This window comes from Phyllobates terribilis, unplaced genomic scaffold (assembly GCF_046119375.1).
Source record: "Phyllobates terribilis strain yellow unplaced genomic scaffold, ASM4611937v1 Scaffold_13__5_contigs__length_258822181, whole genome shotgun sequence".
Lineage (NCBI taxonomy): Eukaryota > Metazoa > Chordata > Amphibia > Anura > Dendrobatidae > Phyllobates > Phyllobates terribilis.
In genome coordinates, this window is record NW_027362773.1 from 77,686,260 (window position 1) to 77,706,820 (window position 20,561).

The window sequence follows — 20,561 nt, forward strand, 5'->3', positions numbered from 1 at the left end:
TTGTCTATTTATTTTGCCTTATAGGAAAGTCCTTACCCTGGAAAGGATGTTCCTTAACATACAGCTAGGTCCATATATATTTGGACAGAGACAACATTTTTCTTATTTTGGTTCTAGACATTACCACAATGATTTTTAAACAAAACAATTCAGATGCAGTTGAAGTTCGGACTTTCAGCTTTCATTTGAGGGTATCCACCTTAAAATTTGATGAAGGGTTTAGGAGTTTCAGCTCCTTAACATGTGCCACCCTGTTTTTAAAGGGACCAAAAGTAATTGGACAGATGAACATTTTATGTACAATTATTTAATTTCTAGTACTTGGTTGAAAACCCTTTGTTGGCAATGACTGCCTGAAGTCTTGAACTCATGGACATCACCAGACGCTGTGTTTCCTCCTTTCTGATGCTCTGCCAGGCCTTCACTGCGGTGGTTTTCAGTTGCTGTTTGTTTGTGGGCCTTTCTGTCTGAAGTTCAGTCTTTAACAAGTGAAATGCATACTCAATTGGGTTGAGATCAGGTGACTGACTTGGCCAATTAAGGATATTCCACTTCTTTGCTTTAATAAACTCCTGGGTTGCTTTGGTTTTATGTTTTGGGTCATTGTCCATCTGTAGTATGAAACGACGACCAATCAGTTTGGCTGCATTTGGCTGGATCTGAGCACACAGTATGGCTCTGAATACATCAGAATTCATTCGGCTGCTTCTGTCCTGTGTCACATCATCAATAAACACTAGTGACCCAGTGCCACTGGCAGCCATGCATGCCCAAGCCATCACACTGCCTCCGCCATGTTTTACAGATGATGTGGTATGCTTTGGATCATGAGCTGTACCACGCCTGCGCCATACTTTTCTCTTTCCATCATTCTGGTAGAGGTTGATCTTGGTTTCATCTGTCCAAAGAATGTTCTTCCAGAACTGTGCTGGCTTTTTTAGATGTTTTTTAGCAAAGTCCAGTCTAGCCTTTTTATTCTTGATGCTTTTGAGTGGCTTGCACCGTGCAGTGAACCCTCTGTATTTATTTTCATGCAGTCTTCTCTTTATGGTAGATTTGGATATTGATATGCCTACCTCCTGGAGTGTTGTTCACTTGGTTGGCTGTTGTGAAGGGGTTTCTCTTCACCATGGAGATTATTCTGCGATCATCCACCACTGTTGTCTTCCGTGGGTGCCCAGGTCTTTTTGCATTGATGAGTTCACCAGCGCTTTCTTTCTTTCTCAGGATGTACTAAACTGTAGGTTTTGCCACTCCTAATATTGTAGCAATTTCTCGGATGTTTTTTTTCTGTTTTTGCAGCTTAAGGATGGCTTGTTTCACCTGCATGGAGAGCTCCTTTGACTGCATGTTTACTTCACAGCAAAACCTTCCAAATGCAAGCACCACACCTCAAATCAACTCCAGGCCTTTTATCTGCTTAATTGAGAATGACCTAACGAAGGGATTGCCCACACCTGTCCATGAAATAGCTTTGGAGTCAATTGTCCAATTACTTTTGGTCCCTTTAAAAACAGGGTGGCACATGTTAAGGAGCTGAAACTCCTAAACCCTTCATCCAATTTTAATGTGGATACCCTCAAATGAAAGCTGAAAGTCTGAACTTCAACTGCATCTGAATTGTTTTGTTTAAAATTCATTGTGGTAATGTCTAGAACCAAAATTAGAAAAATGTTGTCTCTGTCCAAATATATATGGACCTAACTGTATTTCCCAGGAAAATCCATTTTGGTTTAATTTTTGTATGTTTTATTGTGAGTCCGTAAAAGTGGCGTAATACTCTGTTCTCAGCAGTGACCTGGGAGTCAGAAATGCTTCCAGGGGTCTTCCCCATGCTGTTCCCATGTCATTTCAGTGCTGCTTCCATCGATTTTGACCAATTTTTAGACCCCCTCCAGACCTCCGGGTGGGGCGGGGGGCTGGAAAAATGCTAGCGTTTCCATTGACTTCAATTATATTCTTTCCTTGGATCGAGCACAGAGCGTTTTCGATTTGCTCGACCTGAGCATTGAGCACTCGAGCGTTTGTGCTCACTCATCACTAATTGAAAACAAAGTCCCACAGTTATGATCCCGGCTAACTCATTTTCCCTTTGTGTTTTCTGTCGATGTGACTCTGTAGGTTGGAGTTCCATCATGCCCAGCTCTGACGAGACGTCACCGCCGGTTGTAGTGGATGATGAAATGGCGAATAGCGTTCTAAGTTGCTTTATCAGTGTCCCAGAACAGACGTATGAAGAATTCCTGTCCACCTTCACCCGCCTCCCACCAGGTACGATCCACTAATACACGGGGCCTTATATCGAGGAGTGCTGAAATATCTGGCATCCTATTAAAGGCGCTCTCCGTTGCGGAGACTTTGACCCGCTTGCCCATAGCGTACTTTTTTCTTTCCAGAGGGTCCACTATGTACCCATCACTCCACTTCTGGCCCCGTGCTCCTTTAATTGTGTCGACGTATCAAGGTTGTGGGTGAAGGGGGCTGGCTGACTGCTCAGTTACTAAGACAGCTTCTTTGTCTATACAGAGAAGTGGGCAGGCTTGACTATTATAATGAGCCCATCGGCCAGCCCCCCTGAGGCACAACCCTGATGATGTGCTAACACGGGAAACCAAGTCAGAAGTGGAGCCGCCATGACCGCGGGCTGTCAGATAATGATATTGGTTCACCTTTGTACACATAAGTATGTTAGTAAGTTGCTTATATTTATAGTCCTGACATATCTAAAGATAATTTTTGGAAGTGAATGGCTCTTTAACTCTTTACAAGGGGTTTGGAGCTTTGTAACAAATAAAATAAAAACGAAACAAAAAAAAAACAAAACAATACATCACAAAAATTACTCAAAAAAAAAAGAAAGAAACTGAATGCAAAAATTATATATAAAAAAAAAAAAAAAAAAATGGCAGAGAAAAACAAACAAACTATTCTATTCCCCATTGATACCGCTGTTTTCTGTATTTAGAATAGGGACAGGTGCTAGGTGGTAACATCTGCTGGAAATGAGTGTTCATTCTGGTCACATACATCTCTTCCACAGTCCATAACTAGATTGACTTTTTCCCATACACTCACTGACCGATTCATAATTTTTACGGTGATCTGTACTCACAAATTCATCAAAGTTGAAAATTTGACAGAAATTTACTGATTTAATGTGTCATTCGCAGTTTATTTGTAGCTTCTGTATGTAAGAGGTAGTGGTGGGAGACTTAACGCTACTGGAGCTGGAATTACCACTTCAAAACTCTCCAGTGCTTTGTTTCCATCCATTTCTGGGTGCTTCTTGAAGTATATTTGGTATCATCATCCTCCTGGAAGACCCATGATCTAGGATGCAAATCCAGCTTTGACACTGGGCACTACACTGCAACCCAAAATCCTTTGGGAATCTTCAGATTTCATGATGTCTTGCACACAGTCAAGGCACCCAGTGCAGAGGCAGCAAAACAACATCAAAATATCTTTGAACCTCCACCATATTGTACTGTGTTTTTATTTGTAGGCCTCATTCCATTTACAGTAAACATTTAAATGATGTGGTTTACTATCTTGGTCTCAACGTTCTCCAAGACGCCTGCTGGCTCTCTAAAAATAGTGGAAGCCGCCTGCTGGCGCTCTATAAATTGTGAGGGCTGCCTGCTGGACATCCAAGTTTCAAACTTTACAGTATTAATATGAAAAAGAAAATTTGCCCACCTCAGATGGCCTGATGGCCTTGTAAAAATAGGCTTTGTGACTTTGAGTCCCTCCTTCATAAATGTAACATGATGTGCCTGATCAAGTCTCACACACCACATGGCCAGGTAAGGTAGTAAAATATTAAAATGACATTTACTGGTGAAAATAAATTTCACCGTTGAAAGCAATGCAAAAGTTCAAGAAACGCTTCAAAAACGCTACTTGTGAACATAGTCCAAGGTGTGGAGGAGCATTTTTGTATATTTATTTTGCCTTATGTGAAAGTCATTACCCTGGAAAGGATGTTCCTTAAAATCGATTTTCCTGGAAAAAATGTTATCTTCGTTTTTATATGTTTTATTGAGTCCGTAAAAAGTGGATTTGATTCTGAGGGCTCACCTTTCTCCCCCGCTCAAGAGCCCCATAGCAGCTGCAAAGTTTGCGCCTATCATAAACTCTCCTGATGGAGAAGCCAGGGCCCACCCAAGGATTTTCTGGTGGGCCCGTCCAACCCTGCTGAGAAGCAGTCCTGGCTAAGAAAAGTGTGTGGGAAGGTTCCCGGACACTCTATGGCTGCATTTTTAATGTGGACTGGCTCCGTACCCTCCCTGCCCACATTCACTTGTCCACATGTTTGTGGTTAGGCGGTACTTCCCACCTAAGTGCACTGGGGAGGGCACGGGTAATGTAGGACCTGTGCTTGTGGCGGAGACAACATCGGGAGAAATAGTGGTGGCTGGGGACCGAGTATGGATACCCGGTCGCCGCCATAAGATTGTGGACAGCTTCCGCCTCCATTAGCCTAAAAGGCCACATTTCAAGTGCAAACAGCTGTCAAAAATTTCTCAGTATAGTATTGCAACCTGTGGGTGGGTTGCTGGCTGCATACTAGCGCTTGCATTCCAAGGAATGGGGTAGGGACAACTGAACGCTGCAGTGGGACAAGGACGTGGACGGTGATTGTTGCAAGTCTGCAACGACCGGTGCATGGCGGGAGGCATCTTCGCATGCGCCAAGGATCACTTGTGATGGGCACACTTTTAGGCAGTGATCTGGGAGTCAGAGATGCTTCCGGAGGTCTTCCCCATGCTGTTCCCATGTCTTTTCAGCACTATATGCATGTGTCTGATGATGTCACACACCACATGGCCAGATAAGGTTGTAAAATGTTAAAATGACATTTCACGGTGAATGCATTTGTCTTGGTTTGAAAGCAATGCAAAAGTGCAAAAAACGCATCAAAAACGCTACATGTGAACATATCCAAGGTGTGGAGGAGCATTTTTGTTTATTTATTTTGCCTTATATACAAGTCATTACCCTGGAAAGGAAGCTCCTTAACATATTTCCCAGGAAAATCCATTTTGGTTTAATTTTTGTATGTTTTATTGTGAGTCCGTAAAAGTGGCGTAATACTCTGTTCTCAGCAGTGACCTGGGAGTCAGAAATGCTTCCAGGGGTCTTCACCATGCTGTTCCCATGTCATTTCAGTGCTGCTTCCATCGATTTTGACCAATTTTTAGACCCTCTCCAGACCTCAGGGTGGGTCAGGGGGCCGGAAAAATGCTAGAGTTTCCATTGACTTCAATTATATTCGTTCCTTGGGTCAAGCACAGAGTTTTACAATTTGCTCGACCCGAGCATCGAGCACCCGAGCATTTTAGTGCTCTCTCATCACTAATTGAAAATAGTCCCACAGTTATGATCCCGGCTAACGCATTTTCCCTTTGTGTTTTCTGTCGATGTGACTCTGTAGGTTGGAGCTCCATCATGCCCAGCTCTGATGAGACGTCACCGCCGGTTGTAACAGATGATGAAATGGCAAATAGCGTTTTAAGTCGCTTTATCAGTGTCCCAGAACAGACGTATGAAGAATTCCTGTCCACCTTCACCCGTCTCCCACCAGGTACGATCCACTAATACACAGGGCCTTATATCGAGGAGTGCTGAAATATCTGGCATCCTATTAAAGGCACTCTCCGTTGCGGAGACTTTGACCCGCTTGCCCATAGTGTACTTTTTTCTTTCCAGTGGGTCCACAATGTACTCATCACTCCACTTCTGGCTCTGTGTTCCTTAACTGTGTCGGCACATCAAGGTTGTGGGTGAAGGGGGCTGGCTGACTGCTCAGTTACTAAGACAGCCTCTTTGTCTATACAGAGAACGGGGCAGGCTTGACTATTATAATGAGCCCATCGGCCAGCCCCCCTGAGGCACAACCCTGATGATGTGCCGACACGGGAAACCAAGTCAGAAGTGGAGCCACCAGGACCGCGGGCGGTCAGATAATGATATTGGTTCACCTTTATACACATAGATATATTAGTAAGTTGCTTATATTTACAGTCCTGACACATCTAAAGATAATTTTTGGAAGTGAATTGCTCTTTAAGTCTTTACAAGGGATTTGGAGCTTTGTAACAAATAAAATAAAAAAACACAATACATCACAAAAATTACTCAAAAAAAAAAAAAAAAAAAAAAAAAAAAAAAAAAAATTGGCAGAGAAAAACAAACAAAAAAACTGACTAATATATTTAGAAAAATTAATCAGAAAAAAACCCCCTTCTGACTGCAATAATAAAATATTAATGAGGATGGAGCACACTTCCTGCTCACCAAGGACTGTGCGCGAATGAAGATTGACAGTTCGGGCGCGCGTCATGGCTGCGCTGCTAGCCTGCCCTGTGCGCTGTCCCAAGCTGCAAGCAGAGGGCGCATCAGAGGAGCGCAGGGGGACTAAAGATGACTGGAGCCAGGGATTCGGCCAGCTTCAGAAGCGCGATTACAAGCTCTAGCAAACAGCTTGTAAGCGCTGCACTCTTTGCTTAGGAGAACGGCCACCTCTGATGGACTGCAGCGGTGGTTAATAACCTAGGCAACGAGCTGTAAACTGTAGCATTAATAACCCTCCATTCTTGAGAACAGAGAGTATTTTTAAAGAGACCAGTTGCAAAGTTGCTCGTTTTTACAAGCAATTGTACCCATTTAAAAAATTGAGCTGAACCCTATAGAAAAAAAAGGTAATAAAATGCACTTTTTTAATATTTTCTACTTACAAAAAAAATATACACGTCACATGTATCTGCGGTTTTTGTTTTCTTCTTTTTTTTGAGATTCGGCGCATGATTATATATAGGAATGCATTGGCCTAAACACCAAAGGGCAAATCTAGCACCGTGCAAAGATCGCACATAACAGAGTAAAGCCCGTTGTCTTTTAAGTTTGATTCCTGAAATGTGCGGAGGGGCGGCCGGAGGGTGGAAAGTTGTGGTTTTTACGGTCTGAGCGTACAGAGTCCCCCGTGAATATTTCGGCTTGTTTTGAGTTCACAGCCCACTTGGTAACATCTGCTCCTTTTATCTTAATGTTGTTATTGTTCTGCTAACCAGGCATAAAGTAACTGGAAAACCTGCGCTGCCCCAAGAACGGCACCAAAACAGCTTCTGGATTATGCCGTACCCATTACTTGTTCAAGGGCATCAGAAAAACAATCCAAATATCCAAACTGCGCATCATAAAATAACAAAAGGGATTTTCAGAAATGACTGTAATAGATATATCTGATAAATGTAGTGTGTGTATGTGTATATGTATATATATATATATATATATATATATATATATATATATATATATATATATATATATATATATATATATATATATATATATATATTTAATAAAAAATTATAACATGTATGTGTATATATATATACACATTTAATAAAAATTATCACATATGTAATAGATACAATATATTTTTAATAATTATATATAGAATTTTTTTTATTTTATATTTACCTTTTCAGATTTATTTATTCATTTTTAAAATATTACAAAGTTGTGCTCAGATTTGATGGAGAAGATTTTTTTTTTTATTAAAAAAATAAATAAACTTAATAAAAAAATCTCCATCAAATTTGGACACCATTTAGTAATATTTAAAAAATGAAGTACATATGAAAAGGTAAATAATATAAAATAAAAAAATGAATTAAAATTATATATATTATAATTACAATAAAATGAATTACAAATTATATATATATTATAATATATATATTATAATTATTAAATGTATTACAATTATTAAAATAAAAAAATGAATTAAAAATTATATATTATAATAAATGTAGTATTATTCATATATATTCTATCTTTTACATATAACTTTTTATTAAATATATAATCATATATGTAATAATTTAATAATTATAATATATATATATGGACCTAACTTTATATCTGCTGTGAAGAGTTCAGAGAAAGACAAGTAAAAAGGTTATAAACTTCCCCTCAGAACGAGCTCACTGACATATTCTCCATTAACTCATTCTGCAGCCAGCAATGTGCAATGAAACTAAGAGCCTCTAAAATCAAAATAGTGCAAAAATTTTAATGAAACACAAATAGCGAAAAATATATTTAGCCCAATATGTATGCATTTAAGTAAAAAAAAAATAAATAAAAAAAATAAAGTTTTAAAGGGGAACACATCCCTTTCATGTCTGGAAAAAAAATTTCAGCATGCACTAGTGCAGTGGTCCCCAACCTTTTTTGCACCAGGGACCGGCTTGAAGCAAGATCATTTTTCCATGGCCCAGCAAGGAGGGGGTGGGGTGGGCGGGGCTTTGGTCATATGGGGGCGGGGTAATGGAGGGATTTGGAGTTTAGTGCATACTTATCATATAGTGTAGACCAGGTCCCCGCCAGGAGCTATGCCAGGAGCCCCACATAATGTGCTGTGCCAGGAGCCGCATCACTGAGGCCCCATCACGCCCTGCAGCAGGACAGGGCAGCTGCATTTACTTCATCCCAGGGGCGGACACAGACTGTAGTGGGCCCCTGTGCAAGAAATTTTTGGGGGCCCCCCCCGCCCTTCATAAGGCAACAAAGTTATGTAAACATAACCCCCCCCCCCCATGTGCAGCTCTCACCCCCCCATGTGCAGCTCACCCCCCGTGCATCTCTCATCCCCCCCCCCGTGCATCTCTCATCCCCCCCCCGTGCATCTCTCATCCCCCCCCCCCGTGCATCTCTCATCCCCCCCCCGTGCATCTCTCATCCCCCCCCCGTGCATCTCTCATCCCCCCCCCCGTGCATCTCTCATCCCCCCCCCCGTGCATCTCTCATCCCCCCCCCCGTGCATCTCTCATCCCCCCCCCCCATGCATCTCTCCTCCCCCCCCCCCCCCGTGCATCTCTCCTCCCCCCATGTGCATCTCTCCCCTCCCCCCCATGTGCATCTCTCCCCTCCCCCCATGTGCATCTCTCCCCTCCCCCCCATGTGCATCTCTCCCCTCCCCCCCATGTGCATCTCTCCCCTCCCCCCCATGTGCATCTCTCCCCTCCCCCCCATGTGCATCTCTCTCCTCCCCCCCCATGTGCATCTCTCTCCTCCCCCCCCATGTGCATCTCTCTCCTCCCCCCCATGTGCATCTCTCTCCTCCCCCCCATGTGCATCTCTCTCCTCCCCCCCATGTGCATCTCTCTCCTCCCCCCCATGTGCATCTCTCTCCTCCCCCCCATGTGCATCTCTCCCCTCGCCCCATGTGCATCTCTCCCCTCGCCCCATGTGCATCTCTCCCCTCGCCCCATGTGCATCTCTCCCCTCGCCCCATGTGCATCTCTCCCCTCGCCCCATGTGCATCTCTCCCCTCGCCCCATGTGCATCTCTCCCCTCGCCCCATGTGCATCTCTCCCCTCGCCCCATGTGCATCTCTCCCCTCGCCCCATGTGCATCTCTCCCCTCGCCCCATGTGCATCTCTCCCCTCGCCCCATGTGCATCTCTCCCCTCGCCCCATGTGCATCTCTCCCCTCGCCCCATGTGCATCTCTCCCCTCGCCCCATGTGCATCTCTCCCCTCGCCCCATGTGCATCTCTCCCCTCGCCCCATGTGCATCTCTCCCCTCGCCCCATGTGCATCTCTCCCCTCGCCCCATGTGCATCTCTCCCCTCGCCCCATGTGCATCTCTCCCCTCGCCCCATGTGCATCTCTCCCCTCGCCCCATGTGCATCTCTCCCCTCGCCCCATGTGCATCTCTCCCCTCGCCCCATGTGCATCTCTCCCCTCGCCCCATGTGCATCTCTCCCCTCGCCCCATGTGCATCTCTCCCCTCGCCCCATGTGCATCTCTCCCCTCGCCCCATGTGCATCTCTCCCCTCGCCCCATGTGCATCTCTCCCCTCGCCCCATGTGCATCTCTCCCCTCGCCCCATGTGCATCTCTCCCCTCGCCCCATGTGCATCTCTCCCCTCGCCCCATGTGCATCTCTCCCCTCGCCCCATGTGCATCTCTCCCCTCGCCCCATGTGCATCTCTCCCCTCGCCCCATGTGCATCTCTCCCCTCGCCCCATGTGCATCTCTCCCCTCGCCCCATGTGCATCTCTCCCCTCGCCCCATGTGCATCTCTCCCCTCGCCCCATGTGCATCTCTCCCCTCGCCCCATGTGCATCTCTCCCCTCGCCCCATGTGCATCTCTCCCCTCGCCCCATGTGCATCTCTCCCCTCGCCCCATGTGCATCTCTCCCCTCGCCCCATGTGCATCTCTCCCCTCGCCCCATGTGCATCTCTCCCCTCGCCCCATGTGCATCTCTCCCCTCGCCCCATGTGCATCTCTCCCCTCGCCCCATGTGCATCTCTCCCCTCGCCCCATGTGCATCTCTCCCCTCGCCCCATGTGCATCTCTCCCCTCGCCCCATGTGCATCTCTCCCCTCGCCCCATGTGCATCTCTCCCCTCGCCCCATGTGCATCTCTCCCCTCGCCCCATGTGCATCTCTCCCCTCGCCCCATGTGCATCTCTCCCCTCGCCCCATGTGCATCTCTCCCCTCGCCCCATGTGCATCTCTCCCCTCGCCCCATGTGCATCTCTCCCCTCGCCCCATGTGCATCTCTCCCCTCGCCCCATGTGCATCTCTCCCCTCGCCCCATGTGCATCTCTCCCCTCGCCCCATGTGCATCTCTCCCCTCGCCCCATGTGCATCTCTCCCCTCGCCCCATGTGCATCTCTCCCCTCGCCCCATGTGCATCTCTCCCCTCGCCCCATGTGCATCTCTCCCCTCGCCCCATGTGCATCTCTCCCCTCGCCCCATGTGCATCTCTCCCCTCGCCCCATGTGCATCTCTCCCCTCGCCCCATGTGCATCTCTCCCCTCGCCCCATGTGCATCTCTCCCCTCGCCCCATGTGCATCTCTCCCCTCGCCCCATGTGCATCTCTCCCCTCGCCCCATGTGCATCTCTCCCCTCGCCCCATGTGCATCTCTCCCCTCGCCCCATGTGCATCTCTCCCCTCGCCCCATGTGCATCTCTCCCCTCGCCCCATGTGCATCTCTCCCCTCGCCCCATGTGCATCTCTCCCCTCGCCCCATGTGCATCTCTCCCCTCGCCCCATGTGCATCTCTCCCCTCGCCCCATGTGCATCTCTCCCCTCGCCCCATGTGCATCTCTCCCCTCGCCCCATGTGCATCTCTCCCCTCGCCCCATGTGCATCTCTCCCCTCGCCCCATGTGCATCTCTCCCCTCGCCCCATGTGCATCTCTCCCCTCGCCCCATGTGCATCTCTCCCCTCGCCCCATGTGCATCTCTCCCCTCGCCCCATGTGCATCTCTCCCCTCGCCCCATGTGCATCTCTCCCCTCGCCCCATGTGCATCTCTCCCCTCGCCCCATGTGCATCTCTCCCCTCGCCCCATGTGCATCTCTCCCCTCGCCCCATGTGCATCTCTCCCCTCGCCCCATGTGCATCTCTCCCCTCGCCCCATGTGCATCTCTCCCCTCGCCCCATGTGCATCTCTCCCCTCGCCCCATGTGCATCTCTCCCCTCGCCCCATGTGCATCTCTCCCCTCGCCCCATGTGCATCTCTCCCCTCGCCCCATGTGCATCTCTCCCCTCGCCCCATGTGCATCTCTCCCCTCGCCCCATGTGCATCTCTCCCCTCCGCCCCATGTGCATCTCTCCCCTCCGCCCCATGTGCATCTCTCCCCTCCCCCCCATGTGCATCTCTCCCCTCCCCCCCAATGTGCATCTCTCCCCTCCCCCCCCATGTGCATCTCTCCCCTCCCCCCCCATGTGCATCTCTCATCTCTCCCCTCCCCCCCCATGTGCATCTCTCATCTCTCCCCTCCCCCCCATGTGCATCTCTCATCTCTCCCCTCCCCCCCCATGTGCATCTCTCATCTCTCCCCTCCCCCCCCATGTGCATCTCTCATCTCTCCCCTCCCCCCCCATGTGCATCTCTCATCTCTCCCCTCCCCCCCATGTGCATCTCCCATTCCCTCCACTCCTAGTTAATTGTATTTAAAAAAAAATAAAACTTGTTATACTTACCCCCATGCGATCCCTGCAGAATCCTGGCGCTCGTCCAAATCGCTGACACCAGGTTCTCCTGCCTTCCGGTCATGTGACGGCGCCGTCACATGACCGGAAGTCAGAGGAATTATGAGATGTCCTGGACCCGGCGCTTTGCATGGGGCCGGGGGCCCCATGAGGAGAGAGAAGCACAAGAGGGGGGCTCCGAGGGGGCTCCTACCGGCCGGGCCCCATACTGGAGTCAGGGCAGTCATGCCCTGATGGCGGCCCTGCTGGAGGGGCCCCCTCTCCCTCGGGGCCCCCGTTCAATGAACCGGCTGCACGGGCGGTAGTTCCGCCCCTGCTTCATCCTGCTTCAGGACCTGTGGTGACATCACAGTTATGTACCTTGATGTCATCACAGGTCCTCTACAGGTCTACCCTGCGGGAGTCTAGAACAGCGGGCAGCATCCACCCCACACAGTGTGCTCTGAGCCACCGCAGACCAGAGCACACTGTCAATGTTTAGTGATTGTCTGTGGCGGTGCCGCGGACCGGCTGAAAAACCCCAACGGCCCGGTCCTGGTCCGCGGACCGGCGGTTGGGGACCTCTGCACTAGTGTCATCCGTTTTATGGACGAGAGCCGTGCATGTAATAGCAGGCGGTCCCTGCATCCGTCTGTGACGCGGATGAGCACAGGCAACTGCTTAGCATCTTTCTTCAGCTAAAAATATTCAGCTCTTCCCGTAACTTCTGGAAATGTACAAATTGATAGCGGAGCGATACTATTCCCTTTACAATAAGATCTATCCCTATTGTCGGTGCTTATCAGACAGCGTCAAGTGCACACCCCTTGGACAAAGAGACAGAGAAGGGTAACACCCAGTTGTCAATTCATCAGACATTTCCAGAAAGAGTAACAGTGCAACGATCCCTAAGAAAAAAAAAAAGTCAAAAGCAGACGGGTTTGTTTTTTTTTTTTTTTTTAACCAATTTAATTTGTAACAGACCGCGGGAAAAAACCATGTTCCTGAATGTTTCATATCAGCAAAATGCACTAAACTGAACATAAGCATTAATCATTCAGAGAGCTGTATCCTTCCGGCAGCCGCTTCATTTAGGTGAAATTTCTCCAGCGAAGAGGAATCTCGACAGTCGCATGAGATCCAGTGTCCAGTCTGATTAGAATATCATGGAGACGTCTTATGTATAATGCAGCATATTCTCATGAAGAATACATTAATGCAAGATTAAAAAAAAGTCATTCACCTGAAGAGAGAAACGGAGATCTTAGAAAAAAGACTTAGATTCCTAAACGTCTCATATTATAAAGAAAAAAAAAATGTATAGAAGTTTATATTCTATTGTAAAGGATCAGCTTTCTGGTAGATGCTGGTGCACACAAAGATCTGGGACTTTTGATTCAAAACAGATGAGCGCTTTATTAAATGTCCATAAACCGTCCAGGTAAATAAAACAGCCTTTTCGGGCATAAAGGGATAACCTAAAAGTAAATGATCCATTTTGAGGTACGGGCTCACCCGTTCAGAGACACTTGCAGCTTGTCAGGACCCTAACAGAGGTGTTTCCACCTCTGCTCCCAGACCCTGAATGAAGCAGCTGAACGGCCTTTTACAGCCTGTTCCAAATCCTGAAATTGGAGGTAAGGGAACGACCGGTCCCACCCAGGTTATTGGCGTTCCTAAAACCCGGACCCAAAATCTGGGCCCATTTTAAAAAAAAAAAAAAAAAAAAACACCTTCCAGCACTATATGTGCTGGAACCTGCTTCTCTCCGGGTCCAACATCACTGAGGCTTGCCACCTTGTTGACAAATGCCTACTGTCCAGGACCTGTCCAGCTGCCACCTTACATAATATATATATATTATACAGGGTATAATATACTTGTATATCCATCCGTTTTGTGCACACAGCCCCACTGCTGTACTATGTGTGTCTATGGTTACTCACAACCCTGTGAAAGCTGCTTTTGCAGCCATATGTTACTTTCTCTTTAATATTCCTCTCTGTAAAAAGTCAGTCTTGCCATGCACAATAGACAGTTATCTTTCCCCATTTCCTCCATACACATGCACACTCAGCTTGTACGAGCGTGCATGTTTGGCTGGCTTGACCCGTGAATGTAAGATCAGACTGCATAGTTTATTTGTGGTCTGTAACCATGGAGACGCATTGCATAGAAGCTGTATACACAAAATGGTATTCACAACTTGTGTGCAAATTTGCTTCAGATTTTTTTTGCAAAAAGTTGCAATTAACTACAAATACTTAAAGTACTGTAACCAAAATTCTGGATAGGTGACACATAAAGGATCTCTGGGGGTCTGGCCATTGATACCTATACTGATCCTGAGAACGGGGTCCCAACATCCCCTATGTGAATGGAGTGGTAGTGCACATGTGTGACCATCCCTCCATTAACTTCCATGGGACTGACAGAACAGCTCTCTTCATCAGTGTCATAAAAGTGAATGGTGGAGGCATGTACAACACCGGACCTCTTGACGTGGGGAACTTTGGGGCCTTCTCGGGATCGATGAGCGTTCTAGTGGTCAGACCCCAGCGATCATTCATTTATAATGTACCCTGTGGATAGGTGATTTATTAGTAAACACTTTTAAGTGCCTGATGGTAATAAAAAAACTTTCTTCTGGGTTTAAGATCCTTCCAAAGTTGAATTGGGCTATTGGCATAATAGACAATACTCTTGGGCCGAGACTCTTAACACAATAATGAACTCTTAGAACAACCAGTACCCCGAAAACCAGAAGAGCACAACTTTTCATTTTTTTACTTTAATGGTCGGACTTTCGTTGGGTTTGGGTCTATTTCTTATGGATTGATTTGCAAATAACCGATCAGATCTTAATAAATATCATATCTTTTGTGTACAACGTGACAGCAGAGGTTGCCCTGACATTAGTACTGGATGTGCACTTGTCCTGTATAGATGAAGGATGGTCCCTCGGTGGGTGCCTGTCTTGCACAGGATGGAACTTGAGAAGGAGCCAAAATAGCATTAGCCCAGCACACAAAGTGGACCCTGAGAATGCACTCAAGGAGCCTCAGTTGGGCACAGGATGTACCCTGAACCTCAGCCTCAGTCCAGCACAGAATGAATCCCTAGATGGAGCAAACCCAAGGAGCCTCAGTTCGGCACAGGGTGGTCCCTGACATGAAGTCCAAGGAGCCACATTCTAGCTAGGGTGGAAACATGGAAAGAGACCAAAGAGCCTCAGTTCGGCACAGGGTGGAAACTCAGAAAAAAACAAAGGAGCCTCAGTCTACCTGGAAAGAGCCCAAAGAGCTTCCGTCTAGCCCAGGGTGGAAACCTGGAACGAGCCCAAAGAGCCTCATTCTAGCCCAGGGTGGAAACCTGTAAAGAGCCTCAGTCTAGCACAGCGTCGGCCCCCTAGAACTAGCCCAGAGAGCCTCAATCTGACAAAGTGTTAGACCTTCAGGAGGAGCCCAAAGATCCTCCATCTGGCACTGTCTTTAATTTATGGCTTTCTATCCTAGAGGTTGATCTTGTGAAGTCTTTCTCCGCTCATAAATCGTTTGACATCACACTCTGACATTTCTCCTGTTCTGTGTGTACATTACGGACATGCCATGATACTCATTGTGGATGTGATCATCTTTAGTATAGATGCTGAACCATCGAAAGGATCCTCTGTCCGGCACCGTCTGCGATTGAGACGACCTTTTCAACCTACAAGTTGATCTCGTGAAGTCTTCTTCCACTTGTAAAATAGACTTTTGATCCAAGGCCAGGTCCATGAAATTTCAAGAGACTTTGAACAATCAAAGAGAGTCCTTTTCAATATGAAGTGTAGGGTCAACTACGAGAGGGTTAAAAATCCACCATCTCTTCCAACGTCTTCCACATTTAGAGACGTCTCGAAATAAAACTCGCAATGCTGTCTAATTCACAGCAAGCAAACAAATGAAATTTTCTTTCTTACTTTATGCGAAGACATTTTTTTTTTTGTCTTCAAGGGCCCCATGTTGGGTGGGGGGGGCAAGAAAAAATGTATAAATATTCTATAAAATAAAGGACACGTTTTCCTTTCATCGGGGAATAAAACTTTCCATTGTAAGATCCTTAACAAATCCTTTGTTTCATGGCTAAGCTCAGAAGGAGCCTCTCTCTTGGGTTCCTAATTTTTTTTCCCCTTTCTGTAAAGCCCCATAGAGAGATTACCAAAAAGGTATTCTCCTCGCCTTTGTGCACCGGTAGCAAGATTAGGCTCCACATGAAAGGTAGGTGAGAAGGGCACCCAGCAAAATAAAAGTGTCAAATAACAGGAGGCGAGCTCTTACATGCCCAGCCGGTGATTAGTAATTGATGTTGGCTTGAGTCTCGAGGATCTAGGCAATAAGCTCGGAATTGTCTTCTCTTCTGGAGACCATATACTCCTCATTTCGATGAAAGATTCCCTTTTATTGTCTGATGTGAAGAGCTAAATTTCAAGACCGCAGGACTTTTTTTTTTTTTTTTTTTTTTTTTTTATTCTTCAATCTTCAGAGGAATATTATTTTCATACCTGATACATATCCGGCTGTGAAGGGCCATCTCGGAACAGATGTCTTTGTCTTGACGGAAGGAGCTTAAGCAAGGATGAAACTTTTATGAGGGGCTTAGCAGAAGGTAACAAGCAGCGGGGAGTAGGGGGGCTAGGAGCATGCGAATCGCGCCAGAGCATAAAACATTGATTTTCTTTGATTATTATATATTTTATTTATTTATTTTTTTTTTTGTTATGCCCCATAGTGTGTAATTCCAGAGGACATTTGATCAAGCACTTCATAGCACATGTAGCATGAAAGTAAAAATATGCCTCAGTTCAGATGGCCTCCACGTGACATCACTCGAGGCATGGTAATCGGCAAGTGTCGTATCACTTCTCCAAATGAGCATCTGGGGCATGCCGGGTTGGTTGGCAGAATATTGTTTAGGTAAACGAATAGGAAAGAAATGTTTGTGGCATTCGTAAAAATATTCGCGATCCTCGAAGAAAGAAAAGTTGTCCTATTATACTGTCATCTTGAGGGCATAACTGTAGTGGGTGCAGGAGCCACAGGACCTATTTTTAATAAAGACCCCTTATAGTTGGGGGCCGTTGGAGAATGTGTGATATCACAGCTCACCTCCTCCTCCTGTACAATGACTGATAACACCGCTATATACAGTAGATAACACAGGAGCCACCATTCATAATAGGTAATGTCACAGCTCACCTCCTCCTCCTGTACAATGACTGATAACACCTCTATATACAGTAGATAACACAGGAGCCACCATTCACAATAGGTGATGTCACAGCTCACCTCCTCCTCCTGTACAATGACTGATATCTGTTGTATATAGAGGTGTTATCAATCATTGTACAGGAGGAGGTGAGCTGTGACATCGCCTATTTTTATTTGCCTTGCTATCAGCTGCTTGCTCCTCGATTTGACGGTCCAATATCTCAGTTTTGGTTTTACCAAGTGTTTAATCATTTATTTACTTAATTGTAAAATTAGTTTTCTTGTCCCGGGTGTGTAACTTTCCATTTGTCTATGTCAGACTTCATTTACCTTGTATTATTATTATTATTATTTTTGCATAAACCTTTTGATGCAGCAGTTTACTGCCACATTTGCTTATTAGGGACCGGTCGGCAGCAGCCCGAGGTCATGTTTGATGGCTCACAAATGAAGACTCGTTCCTTAAAGACCCCTCAAAGAACAGAAGATAAGACAGGTGCTGGTAACGAACAAGACGAACCCGAGCAGGTACTGGGACCATCATCTGTAATTAATGTACGTCTGGACTAGAAAGTAGACTATCAGACGAAGGAGCCCCCAAAGCATCATCGGAGGCCAATATAGTGGGTTTCTATTAACCCTTTGTCTGACGTGTGACACCAGTCTTAGTAAACGTTCCAGACAATTTGTAGGGAATGACTCTCCATGTTAGGGTTCGCTCAGATGACCGAACTTCTGCGAATCCCGGCCTAATATCTCCTCTACCAGCCTGAAGTTGCTGCATTATAGATCCTTTTGGGTCATATAATCCATGGTCCGGGCCAGAACTGATCCTGGGAGGTGCCAGCACTGAATGAATGAGTAAGGTGATCTTTTCTTTTTGCAGTTGACCATTGGTGAAGGGACCACAGTGGGCATCTGTCACAGCTTGACCCATCCGGGCAGAGTGCAGGTGAGTGTTTCTGGGATGGGGGAGTAACTCTGTAAAAAGCCAGAGGTCAAGAAAGTAAAATTAGTGGCGGATGTGTCAGACGTGGTCCGATGGGCATCGCCTCTTCACTCTCCTGCCCTGCTCATTGTGACTGACAGATCTCTCTATACATTGGAAAGGAGACACCTGTCAATCACAGGGCGGTGGGAGGAGAACGTGGAGAGGAGCCGCCTATTGCATGCTCCTTCCCGAGCCCAAGACGTTACTCTCACCTATTGTGAATGGTGGATCCTGTGTCATCTACTGTATATAGAGGTGTTATCAGTCATTGTACAGGAGGAGGAGGAGGTGAGCTGTGACATCACCTATTATGAATGGTGGATCCTGTGTTACCTACTATATATAGAGGTGCTATCAGTCATTGTACAGGAGGAGGTGAGCTGTGACATCGCCTATTGTGAATGGTGGATCCTGTGTTATCTACTGCATATAGAGGTGTTATCAATCATTGTACAGGAGGGGGAGGAGGTGAGCTGTGATATCACCTATTGTGAATGGTGGATCCAGTGTTATCTACTGTATATAGAGGTGTTATCAATCATTGTACAGGAGGGGGAGGAGGTGAGCTGTGACATCACCTATTGTGAATGGAGGATCCAGTGTTATCTACTGTATATAGAGGTGTTATCAGTCATTGTACAGGAGGAGGAGGTGAGCTGTGACATCACCTATTGTGAATGGTGGATCCAGTGTTATCTACTGTATATAGAGGTGTTACCTTTTATTGTAATTCTGTCTGTAATAATAACGAGACTGCTGAAAAGTTATCTATTTAGAACAGGAAGTGTTTTTCTCCTAGTGGTGAGTGTAAAACTTGTAAGATTTCAGTTTTTTTTTATTAAATAGTGATATGGAAAACATAATAAAACCTTTAATGTTTAAATCAAGACACTTGTTGACACATTTGCTCTAAGGTTTCTTTTTATACTGATTTTGCCAATGCGCGTCCTTTTTGTTATTTTTTTTATATATAAGTTGTTGTCGTTGGCGCCATTATTACACATTATTTTGTGTTCTGATCTTGCTTCTTTTCTCCTTTTCTCAGGTGGACAATTACTTCAATTCTTCAGATATCGACACAGGCTCGGACAATGACGAGACCGGTCCCGGTGTTTGTATGTCCTTATTCTTTGCTTTATAGACGCGGCGATCAATACCAAGAAAAGCTTTTACTGTTCAGTGTAACAGGTCGACTCTTGGTGTAAACTCTTAAAGTGGACATGACATTGGAATTAATATAGACGCCAGTTTATCATTCTAACTGCAGCTTTTTAAAGGGGTTGTTGCAGGCGAACCCGACTGCGAGTGTTCAGTGTCACCTCTCATCCATATTTACTAAACAAAATTAATAATCGTACAATTTTCAGTGGCCATTGGGGCTTTTGTTAGACTCCTACTTGCTGTTCTTGTAGGAAGCATTTTCAGCAGGCTCATTATCAGCAGAGGCAGGATTACACTGACTGATAACACCTCTATATACAGTAGATAACGCAGGATCCACCATTCACAATAGGTGATGTCTCAGCTCACCTCCTCCTCCTGTACAATGACTGATAATACCTCTATATACAGTAGATAACACAGGATCCACCATTCACAATAGGTGATGTCAGAGCTCCCCTGCTCCCTCTCCCTTCATAATGACCTTTGCACACGCTCATTAGATGCTTCAATACAGAAGATGGCATCGGTGGTGGTCATGGGATGGCGGTGCCGTCTCCGGTCATGGTCCCCGGCCCAGTTCACTCAACTTAAAGTAACAGGCGGCCAACTAAAGGATACAGTGGTCCGTCTGCAAAACCTGGAGCATATACCGTTCACTCTCCTTGCATGTCTGTGCTGAGACTTGTAGTTCTATACTAAAAGCCACAGGTTGTTCAGCTTCCTTCCAGATTTCCTTTGCCTTAAGTGTCTTTTGAACCAGGGGAACTAGTAAAATAATTTGCAGACTGCATCTAGCATCAGACGTCAGTACTTACTCAATTATCTGTCTCATTGCCGCCATTGGCAGCCTGCAAAGCACTCCTGTTGCTCATTAATCACCTCCACCGAGAACGTAATTAGCAGCTTAATTAGGATCATCACGGGCCTATGCCGCTCAAGTGCCAAGAGCCAACTTCCTGGGGTATAAAATGGTTTATGTAGACCCCCCAACTCCTACCCGGCCTCCTCCTCCGCAGCAGTCGGCTGGATCTAAAAAGTAAAAACTGTATTGAAACGTATAGGAAAAGTGAAAATATTCAGGTCAGTGCAGACGAGCGAGCTCTGCGTGTGCTGGGATCAAATATTCACAAAGGCTGGAGGAGCTCGCAGCCGAGGGAGAT

At 46.2% G+C, this 20,561-nt stretch overlaps 1 protein-coding gene across 2 annotated transcripts in view; it reads left to right on the top strand.

Annotated features, from left to right (window-relative positions):
* The window catches only part of IFTAP (intraflagellar transport associated protein), a 45,812-nt gene that overhangs the window by 12,499 nt on the left and 12,752 nt on the right, over positions 1–20,561 (top strand). For both annotated transcript variants that reach the window (XM_073658144.1, XM_073658145.1), the window contains exons 2-6: positions 2,122–2,271; positions 5,438–5,587; positions 17,650–17,774; positions 18,133–18,198; positions 19,283–19,352. In XM_073658144.1, coding sequence (XP_073514245.1) covers positions 2,122–2,271; positions 5,438–5,587; positions 17,650–17,774; positions 18,133–18,198; positions 19,283–19,352 — 561 coding nt within the window. The remainder of the gene's footprint in view (positions 1–2,121; positions 2,272–5,437; positions 5,588–17,649; positions 17,775–18,132; positions 18,199–19,282; positions 19,353–20,561) is intronic.